This window comes from Trypanosoma cruzi, genomic scaffold (genome assembly GCF_000209065.1).
Source record: "Trypanosoma cruzi strain CL Brener 1047053516799 genomic scaffold, whole genome shotgun sequence".
Taxonomy (NCBI): Eukaryota; Euglenozoa; class Kinetoplastea; order Trypanosomatida; family Trypanosomatidae; genus Trypanosoma; species Trypanosoma cruzi.
Genome location: NW_001849536.1, coordinates 132,091 through 142,314, shown reverse-complemented (window position 1 = coordinate 142,314; position 10,224 = coordinate 132,091). Strand labels below are relative to the sequence as shown.

Genomic DNA, 10,224 nt, shown 5'->3' with positions numbered 1-10,224 from the left:
ACGCGCGCCAACCGGCAGTCCGCGCACGAAAGTTGCCCTCGCGATGGGCGTGCATCCGGAGAGTGTTGAAGCGTGTGTACGGCGCAGCACGTTCAAGGGCGGCAACGGGCGCAATGATGTGATGGGACGCGCTGGACGACGCTTCATGGCCGCCACGGCGAAGTACACTGGCAAGCATGGGGACACACGGCTTATTACTCTGGATAAGGCTGCTGCTGCTGCTGCGGATGATGATGATGACTGGGTTGTCGGGAAATCAAACGCACACTTCTCGGGTGTGAATAACAAAAGGGATTAAAATACTACTACTACTGTCAATAATAACAATAATACCGCTTGTATGGCGTATGCAACTACAGCCACAGAAAAATGGGGAAGAAAAAGAACAGGGGGGAGGAAGGAGGAGTGCAACACGTTAAAGAACAACAGGATGGACAACATTGACAGCAGGCATATAAACATACGTACGTAAATAGATATTTCTCCCCTTTCTTTCTCACTCGCGTTCTTGCCGCTTCCATCTATCTATCTAACTGTGCCTGTATGCAAGGAAACACCTTCCACATCCCCAAAGAAATATACAACAATCATCATTCACTCAGCCTGGTGCCATGGGGCGCTTTATTGTTACCTCCACTGTTAACTTCGCTACTCGTTTTTTTTTTTCTTTCTTTTTTTTTTTTTTTTTTTTTAAACCTCAAACGTGAATAAATAAATGAAACGGAGAAACACAGGGTGTGTGTGTGTGTGGGAGGCGGGGTTCTCTTTTCCGGCCCAACCCACACAGAGGGAAAGAGAGAGGGAGAGAAAAAAACCCCTATTGCCTGTTGCAACTCTCCTACCATTCTCCTTTCAAAGACTTCCGGTGCACCACCGCCTCAAAAGGACGCTTCATCCACGCAACTTCCGCCATGATTAAGATGGCACGGATGCTCTTTAACATGCACTCATGCCACATGCACTCGGTGTTCAAAAACTCCCTCCCACGGCTCTTGTCCCCTTGTTCTCAGAATACGAAAGTGTTCTCACCATGCGGAAATCCTGGGGACGGCGTCTTCCGCGCCGTTGAGCCAAATGGCCCGTAAGACTGTCACTGCGGGTGTTGTTCATCGAGTGTGTACGGTATGATCGTGTGATGTTGTTGCCACGGTTTAATTCCGCTGTCCCATGAATGGTGGCATACAACGCAACTAGCATATCGGAGGTAAGTACCACTGTCCCATCCTCTCTCATACTGCGACCAACAGCTTTAGTATTCTTTTTTAATTGGTTATACGCATGTAAGATACTACCCCCTCGCGATGCATGCAACATATTGGAATTGAATCGAGAGTCTTGTTGGAGTTGCTGCCGGTTGGGTGTCACGGAGTAGGAAAGGTGGAGAGAACTGCGTGTGCGGTGAAAGTTTAACTCGGGTGTCTTTTTTTTCCGCCCGCGTGGACGGCGTGTCGCAGGCAACGGTGAGCGTTTATTCGGCGGTGGTACGACGAGGGGGGAGTCAAACTCCGAGTCGATCGAGCCTCCGTTGAGCGGCTGCGGCGCAGAGGCGGAAGGTGGTGAAGGGATGTAATCAAAAATTTCACTCGGAGGTCGTATGGAAGGGGAGCAATCACTTCCATGACTACTGCTCTCCATCAGCATCCCTCCTTCCCCGCTCCTGTTGTTGTTGTCATTGCCCCTACCACCACCACCATTGCGGCATTGAGGACAATGATTGTTGTCACCGTCGCCTTCTCTTCTTTCTACATCTCCTCGAAGCATCAGAGTCGATGATAACAACACCTCCCCCTTGTGTTCCACCTCCACATCATTATCATCCACGGCGGTGAAACGTTGGCGGCAATCCGGAGAGAAGAGAAAGTGGGTGCCTTGTTGCCTTCCAGAGACAAGTCGCATCGGTCCACGGTATGGCGAGTTAAGCCCATTTTCCCTCATCTCATGATTTAAATGCATGCCACACATATGGTCTTGAAATTGCTTGCCTCTCTCTGTGGGAACTTCTAAACAATTGGGCTGCTCCCTTCCGACTGCGGCCTTCGAGGCGTCATGCCGCTGCCGCTGCATCTCTCTCGCATTCCCCTCCTTGTCGCCATGAGAGTCATCAAAGACATGCGTCGTTGGCGTACGGGGTGTCATGACGTCACCATCCACCACAACGCCGCTGGTGCGCTTTGAACGGATCTCCACCAAACGCCCCAGTTCCCGCCGCGTCGCCAACCACAACGCCCGTGGCAAATGCCGCACTTCCGCTGCCAATTGTTCATGTTTCTGCCTAATCTGTTGACGCTCCTTCTCTCGCGTGGATGCCTCTTTACAGAGCGTACTATTCGTTGCACGTATCGTTATTGAAGCCGCCCTGAGAGCCGGTTTACTCTGCGAAGTGCCGTTTTTACTCAACGCATCGTGCCCATCCACAATTCCCTTCGGTCTCCGTCGTGGCTCGCCCTCTTCCTTGTGTGCACTCGAGGGAATGAGCGAAGTACGCCTCATGGGGTCGTTGCCACGAAAAGCAGATCTCAAAAATGGCGAGGCAAAAACTCGAATGGTGGAAACTTCCCCGGTTCGTCGTACGGCAGCAGGCTTATAAATTGATTTTGGCGTGGATAATGTTTTGTTACGGTCATTTTGAACAGAAATCTTACACAAAGCTCCACTAATACCCCTACCAGTTCTCGTACCACCAATGCCAGAAGGACTCCGCTTCCACAGTGCGGGTTTTACTGCCGTTTTCTGACGTGTTGAATCACTGGCAATGTTCAAAAAGGACGAAAATGTGCGCTTCTGATTTCCCAAGAGGGAGTCGCTGCTGCGTGTTCGACGCATCGCCTTCGTGGATTTTGGAAAACACGGTGCAGAGGCCATCCTGACAGCCGGTTCTGTCTTTCTTGTAGGAGTGGATGATGTTTTCGTCGCCACGGATCTTTCACGAGTTTGTGTGGCGGTAAAGGAGTGTACTGAACTTCGAGTGGGACGCGCATACCACGGCTGCAACGACGCCGTGTTCCCGCCCGTTGCCGTCGTAGAGCCTCCATGTGAAGTTGGCTTGAGTGAAGGGGGCCGCAACAACACCCGGCTCATCTTATCCGGTGAATCATGATTTGTTTGTTTCTTGGTGGTATTCATATTCCTTGCATCTGGCTTAGGCCGAAGTGCAGCCTTTTTGGATAATGGGGAGAGTGCCGTGGCAGTTCTCGTCATGGGAGTTGCGTGACGAACTAACGTTTCGTTGCTCTGTCGATGCGGTAAACAAACCAATTCGTGTTGTCTCCGTGACTGTCGTCCATTCTTCCCAGGCGGGGAATTTACGGTAGCTTTCATATGATGCATAGAGGGAGCCGTATTGAAGGTGAAGGAGTGTACTCGACGATGCGTGTGTTGCCACGATTGGGACTCATTCCCTGCCGTGTAACTGCTATGCAAGGCAGTTACCAGCGTCGTTGCACTCCTATAAAGGCGCCTTGTTGGTGTCTGCATGGGTCTCCGTTTCCATGAACTACTGTAGGTTGTGTCGTCATGACAATTCTCCCGCTCCTCTAATGTGGCAGCTGGATTCTTCCGTCTCTGCTGCAGGCTCAGTGTTCGACGCAGCGGATACGTGCGACTCCGCGTCCCGTTCTTCTCCACGACACCGTGATTTTCTCTTCCATTTGAGTTCATGGCGCCATGCGTGGTCATGATAGGCTTCGAAAAGGGACGCGGCTGCGGTTGTGGAGACACCAGTGCTGCAGAACTGACTTCGCCAGAACTCACTCGCGCCTCATGCATCCCCGTCTGTAGCCGCTCTGACGTATGAGAAATAAAAGAAGCAGTAGGATGCGTCTCTTTCCTACTCGTCTTCGTCGCGTCATGGCGTTGACACCCCGCCGTGTGGCGACCGTTGGCACTCACACCACCGTACGTGTTCGGCTCCACAGCCACACTGCCATCACAGCCACTCGTGGTGGGGTCCATGCAGTGTGCCGGCATCCGTATGTGTCCTACTGCCGTCCCTCTCTTTTATTTCTTTCTCCTCTTCAATTCACACGCAGAGAAAGAAAGAGAGAGAAGAAGAAGAAAAAAAAAAAGGTATATATTTATATATTTGTACACACACAGAGAGAGAGAGAGAGAGAGACACACACACGCATGTCATCACCATTAACCTCCCGTCGTTACACAAACGGATAGGCAAAAGGGTCCCATCCCCTAAGTGACATGGGTGGAGATTGATATAAAAGAAGGCAATACGCCCCCCTTCCCCATCCCCCTCTTTTTAAAGTCTTACATGACTCCGGTAGAGAACACATGTCTGTCTGCCTGTCTCTGTGTGAGTGATTGAATACGTGTGTGAAGTAAAATGGGGGGGGAAAAACAACAACAAATGATAGAGATACACTCAAAGAGAGGGAGAGAAAGAGGGAAAGAAAAAAAAAAAAAAAAAAAAACATTTACAGAGAAGCCGGGAATAATAATAATAATAATAATTCCCCATGCAGACACTAAAATAATAAATATACACACACAATCATTCACTCATTCACACGGCCTAAGACGTCACATTATGTTTATTCGTACACATGTCATGTATACATGTTATTTTGGGCTCAACGCCGTTATGATGGGGAGAGGGGGAGAGAGGGGGAGAGGGGGAAGGGGGAAAAGAAATTACACACGCAAAAGAAAAAAAAAAAGAAAAAAAGAAAAAACAAACAACAGAGACATGTCTATAATTATACAGACAGACATAAGGAAAATGATAAGCAAAAATAAAGACAACCCTGTCATAGAAAACACAACAGCAACCACACACACACAACAATAAAAAGAAAAAAGAAAAAAAAAACAATCCAGACGAGTTAAACAGACAAATAAAATATATAAACATATAAACATATATATATACAAGTGTACAACATTAATAAAAATGTTGACAACAACCACCACCACAGAAAAGAAACACACACACACACACACACAAGCAAGCAAGTAATATTAACAACCCTTACCGAGCGTATGAATACTAATACTAATACCAATATTACTGCTACTACTACTACTACTACTACCGCTCCTCTTCTTTATTATGATTATTATTTTGATGCGTGTTTCAATTCTTCCATCACGCTTCATTTGCTTCTGTTATGTAAAACATAACATCCTCTCATCTTTCTCACCGTCTCTCTTTCTCCCCCTCTTATATAAATATATGAATATATAAATATATTTTTTTCCCTCCCTTCCCCCTCCCCCTCCCCCACAAAACAAAAAGTCGTTTTCATTTTCGTCCCTTTTTTTTTTTCTCTCTCTTTCTTTCTTTTCCTTTTGTGCGTGTATGTATGTATGTATGTATGGGGAGAGGAAAAGGGGGGTAGAGGTAAAAGTCATTAAATAATAAAAACATATTTACATATAGATATAAATAGAATTAAACATTGCTTTTTTTTGTTTGTTTGTTTGTTTCTTTGTTTCTTCTCCTCGCGCTCTCTCCGTGCGTGTGTACGGTTGTGGAATGCGTTATGATTGAATCATATCGTCCACGCCATACTGCATCAGCATCCCCACCATGGATGACGAATCCATCATGATTGTGTGCGTTGAATCTCGAAACGCGTTCTCTGCGTCACTGCGGCCCTCTTCTTCTTCTTCGCTCTCTGGCCCTCCTGGGGAATAGCAGGTTAAAGAGACATCGGGTGGTGTATGCAGAAAAGAGGGGGATTTGGATTCTCCACCAGGCAGGCCAAGACTACTACTACTCTCCACCGCATTGCCAGGCTGTTGACTTATAAACGGCATGAGGTTGAGCATCTTATGAAGACTTTCACTGGCAAGACGGGGTCGACGCCACGGGGAATCTGTTACTTGATGTCGCCACAGCGTCCGGCAACGGGTTTCACGCTCGGGATGGCGATGCATTCGAACTCTTGAGCTCGTCCCGACCCTATCGTGGTCGTCACCATTACCCTCAACGCCCATGTTATCTCTGCAAAAGGCAAAACCATACTGAGATGGTGCCACACGCCGCAATTGATTTTCCATCTCCAATCGCCGGCGACGTTCCTCAAGAAAGGAAGCATGCATCCGTTCGTGTTCCTCCCGTTCCTCCCGTAGGAGCCGTGTATACATGTCAAGTTCATTCTGCACACGTGAATACTCCTCTTCCCTTCTGTAAAGTTCATCCCGTAAAATCTGAGCTATGTCTGTTCCCGGGATGTATTGAAGGGCAAAGTTGTTTTCCTCCGTCTCGCCCGGTATGTCGTAGAAAATAGGGGGGTGTACAATACATGCTGGCTTCATGCTCGCCTGATCCGCAGGATTCCCATTCATTTTGCAAATGTCCAGCTCAGAATTTCCTCGTGCATTCACATTCCTTTCCTCCCGCTCCATTACAGATTGGTGCTCCGTCGGTTTATTCATAAGAATTGCCAGCTGGTTTTCCAGCCATGTGATCCGACTTTGGGCGACATTTAGCCTAGACTTCAAATCCTCTTTCGTTTCCGTGTGATTCACAACTGGTCGGTTACATAGCCCTTTCGCCCGCTGTGCAAACTGCAAGGTAGAGAGACTTTCCGCCGCATCATTTATGTCCGGTGAGACCGTGCACAGGAGTGTGGTGAAGGCGTTGCCGCCTATGCTTTCCTGAAGTAGGCGTGTGAGTTTAGAGTCACGATAGGGGATGTGGGTAAATTGCCCCCTCTCCCGCTCATTCGCCGTCAACTTACGAATGACATTTCCCAATAGTGAAAGGGAAAGATTGATGTTTTGAGCCTCCTTTAACCTCTGTCCCTCCGCCCCTGTCGCCGAAACCCTCTCCGAGCCCGCCAGGTCAACAAGCGTCAGCAGTGAACGCGTTCGGTTGCTGACAACCGCCGTTGAACGCTCCCCCGACTGCTTCGTCTCCACAACGCCCCACTGTTGTAGGGAAAGAAACACAAAAAAGTGCGAGCGACTGCTTCGTTCATTTAACGCCGTGGATTCCACACGACGCATGCGTTCAGCCCGCAGAAGTACCGGCATGGCTTCCTCAAAAGAATTCACCGGGTGCCATGAAAGACCACTCACGACAACCCCCCAATCTGGATCTTCACGTATTTTTAATTCCCGTGCCGTGGGTGGTACCGACCGCATATTTCGTAAGCGTGATGTAAACGTTGGGAAAGAACGGGACGCACTAGGGCTCTTATCCACGGTTTCCATAATATCCGGTGCATCGGATCCGTTTTCTTCGTCAAACTCCGGTACAAAAGACGTCCTGCCTGTCCCAACGCCGTTGGAGACGCTGAAGAGACTATCCGCACGGCTTGGGGAGAACAGCGGTGGGCTATCTGCCATCAAATCACGCAATTCCTCTTGATAAAGTTCCAACACACCAATCTCCAGCTGCCAAAATGATTTTGTCATCCCTTTATTCTCCCCATCCGCTCCCACCGAATTGGGGTGGACCACATGCGAAAGTTTTTCACCCCCCTCCTGTTCCCGTGGAAACTTTTCTTGTAGGCGGGTAAAGAGCTGCTCGAGCATGCGCGGGACCAGGCCAAAGTCCTCACGCCTTTGAATACGATCGGGAATGCCACCAGCCGGTCCAAGCATCGAGTGCGTCTTGCCGCTCCCACTCTGGCCATAACATAAGATGGTGGCATTGTATCCATTAAGAAGGTAATGCAGCATTTTCGTTCCAACGCACGCCATCGTATCGGCCTGACTAGCGGTCTCGCCAAGAGTGGCATCAAAGGAGAAGAGAATTTTTCGCGTTTCCTGCGATGCTGCCCCGGTGGCAGGTTGCCGGTTAAATACAGCAGAGGAAGAGGGCATCTGGACGCCATTCCCCAAAGCACTGGGCTCCCTCATTGACACCGTGTATTCCACAACACCGGGAGCACCGAGAACACGGCAACAGGGCTGCGTCGTTTTCCTTGAAAACTGCGGTCGAATACGCACAACGACGCTCACGCTCCCAGGCTCAACGAGACGGGAACTTGTGGTGACGACATCCTTCGATACCGCCAAATTATCCGAGTTTATTGTTCCAAGAAGAGGGCTCACTTCGTACAAGGATCGGGAAACTGTCGTCCCATTTGGACTGCCGGCGTGGTTAACGTGGAGGTTGCTTTTTTTAGGGCCGCCTACGGTATTCGCGATGGAGGAGCCCATTCGCTGATGTTCGTTGAAGAATATACCTCTACTTGACATCGGGGAGCGACTGGGGGCGGAAGACTCCCACTGGAGCGGCGGGGAGCGCTTCAATATTCCGGTCCGTGAGAAGACAGTCGGTGTTTTACTGTCGTGACCATTTCGATGCGGCGTCATATGCGACGACCTCGCAGATGAGGAAAAACGCTTCTGTTGCTCCCCCTTTCCCTTCACTTGTGACGACGATGATGACGATGGTGATGCTGGTGGTGGTGGTGGTTGCCGCCGGATTCGGGGTGACTTCCGTGATGGCCTGGTGGCATTACCCCGCCCTTTACGTTCAGGCGTTGAAGACATTTTTATGCGCGAGCAAAAAAAAAAAAGGAAAAAAACAACAATAAACAAATTACTTTTAAAAATATTTCTTCAAACTTCTCTCCGTTGCCTAATAACTTAACACAAAACTAAAGTCTGTGCGTGTGTGTAGGCGTGTGCGTGTGTGTGTGTGTAAACACACCTCTTCCCCACTCCCACACACACAGAAAAAAAGTGCCGTAATAAATAAATAAATAAATAAATATAATTTATTTATTTCTTTACTACTACGTCCAAAGAAGAAAAAAGAAAAAACAAACAAATAAATAAACAAGGCATGTGAAGAGAAATATAAAAGAAGAAAAGTGGGGAAGAAAGAAAGAAAGAAAGAAAGAGGGAGAGGCGTGGCGTAATGCACAGGCCCCCTTCCCCCCTCCCCCCCCAAAAAAAAAGAAGTCATATCACACCAGAAAAAAAAGGGAAATAAATAAATAAATATAAATAAATGTCAATACAACCAACAACAGCAAAACAAAGAAAAGAAAATAAAAGAAAAGAAGTGATGTTAGGAGCCTTCACAAGGCCATCCTTTTTAACTCATGCATGCTCCTGTTTCTTCTTCATGGAAGTTGCCTTTCCCCCCCCGTTCCCCGCTTACTTCACTCACCAGAGAGAGAGAGAGAAAAAGGCCACAACAAAAACAACAACTACAAAAAAGCAGCCCTCCTACCCATATATATATTTATATTTATCATTCTTCATATAATCACTGTCCTTTTCTTTCTCTTCCTATTTTCTTTTCTTTTCTCCTTTCCTTTCCGTCCTTATCGTGTTCCGATCGCTATCCTTCGCTCTGCAAAATCCCATTCTATTACCAGAAAGAAGTATATATATATATATGTATGTGTATGTATATTTGTGCGTCTGCATGTGTAGTTTACTTAAATTTTCATTTCTTCTATATTCTTTTTTTATTTTTATTTTTTAAATTCATTCTCCTTGATGTCCCCTCCAATAACTAAAAAAAAAGGATACAGAAAAATTAAGTTTAACAGCAACACACGCACATAGATACACACATACATACATACATACATACTTGTATATTCTTAGCAACTGGAAGTCACCACGGTTGTATTACCGCTCTTGCGATGGACGCGGACTTGTGTGGGGTCAAAGCCCTTTTCATTTGAGCGAAACACCGCCCATGACGGTGTCGGCGCCGCATACTCCGCTGCTGTAAATTCCGTCCGCCCACTACGGGCCAATGCATTAAACTTCTCATAGTCAATCCATGTATGCCAAACTCCATTCACTAGGAAGCGGCGTAGGGCAATGAGAACGCAGCAACTGTGCTCATGTTCGCATGCAATGCTGTATGGACCGCTAAAATTTATCCCCACCCCTTCCTCCTCATCCTTACGATTACACCTCCTGTTGTTATTCTCCATGTTGTTAACCGACGTCCTTTTCTCATCACAGTTAAGATCGCGCTGTAAGGGTCCTGTCTCCGGCTCGGTGCCCAGCCATGTTCGTTTGTCCCTGGGAGCGGTATCGGAGGCCAGCGCCTCACAGAGGGCCGCACAGAATCGTACCACTTCTTCGTGCCGCGGCACATTCTCCTTCATTCTCAGCGTGGATGCCGCACTTGTGCCGCAGTACGTGACGCCCTTGACTTCGATAAAGTCCGGCCAGCCAAGTCGCACCAAGTCGGCGTAGGCGGCAACGTTCTCCGTGTTGTATTGGTTAACAAGCGTCAGACGAAACACAGTTCGTTGCGGCTTACGACGCAGCTCCCGCACG

The 10,224-nt window shown here is 48.1% G+C and overlaps 4 protein-coding genes across 4 annotated transcripts, besides 27 other annotated features; all 4 read right to left on the bottom strand.

The window, feature by feature from the left end:
• On the bottom strand, positions 1-178 carry Tc00.1047053510613.40 (hypothetical protein, conserved; the record flags this gene model as incomplete). Its single annotated transcript, XM_801239.1, has 1 exon — positions 1-178. A coding segment is annotated over one exon (178 nt), but the record flags the coding sequence as incomplete, so codon positions are not given.
• Positions 1-8,005: a sequence feature (heterozygous, Esmeraldo-like haplotype).
• Positions 656-692: a microsatellite.
• Tc00.1047053510613.30 (uncharacterized protein) lies at positions 970-3,966 on the bottom strand (the record flags this gene model as incomplete). The annotated part of the gene is made up of 1 exon (XM_801238.1): positions 970-3,966. The coding sequence occupies one exon, from the start codon at positions 3,964-3,966 to the stop codon at positions 970-972; it is 2,997 nt and encodes a 998-aa protein (XP_806331.1).
• Positions 4,027-4,065: a sequence feature (CT-rich).
• Positions 4,094-4,114: a microsatellite.
• Positions 4,400-4,424: a microsatellite.
• Positions 4,444-4,464: a microsatellite.
• Positions 4,601-4,633: a sequence feature (CT-rich).
• Positions 4,655-4,689: a microsatellite.
• Positions 4,846-4,881: a sequence feature (AT_rich).
• Positions 4,936-4,956: a microsatellite.
• Positions 4,998-5,045: a microsatellite.
• Positions 5,174-5,209: a sequence feature (AT_rich).
• Positions 5,252-5,303: a sequence feature (A-rich).
• Positions 5,309-5,330: a microsatellite.
• Positions 5,417-5,447: a microsatellite.
• Positions 5,494-8,463, bottom strand: Tc00.1047053510613.20 (kinesin, putative; the record flags this gene model as incomplete). Its single annotated transcript, XM_801237.1, has 1 exon — positions 5,494-8,463. One exon carries the CDS (start codon positions 8,461-8,463, stop codon positions 5,494-5,496), a length of 2,970 nt encoding a protein of 989 aa, XP_806330.1.
• Positions 8,006-8,425: a sequence feature (areas merged during assembly that could not be assigned to a particular haplotype. This can correspond to areas where the two haplotypes were merged or to regions with more than two copies in the genome that were merged during assembly.).
• Positions 8,343-8,386: a microsatellite.
• Positions 8,426-10,224: a sequence feature (heterozygous, non-Esmeraldo-like haplotype).
• Positions 8,579-8,615: a microsatellite.
• Positions 8,663-8,686: a microsatellite.
• Positions 8,776-8,816: a microsatellite.
• Positions 8,903-8,928: a sequence feature (AT_rich).
• Positions 8,955-8,980: a microsatellite.
• Positions 9,191-9,250: a sequence feature (GA-rich).
• Positions 9,307-9,337: a microsatellite.
• Positions 9,358-9,406: a sequence feature (A-rich).
• Positions 9,479-9,520: a microsatellite.
• On the bottom strand, positions 9,531-10,224 carry Tc00.1047053510613.10 (hypothetical protein, conserved; the record flags this gene model as incomplete). The annotated part of the gene is made up of 1 exon (XM_801236.1): positions 9,531-10,224. A coding segment is annotated over one exon (694 nt), but the record flags the coding sequence as incomplete, so codon positions are not given.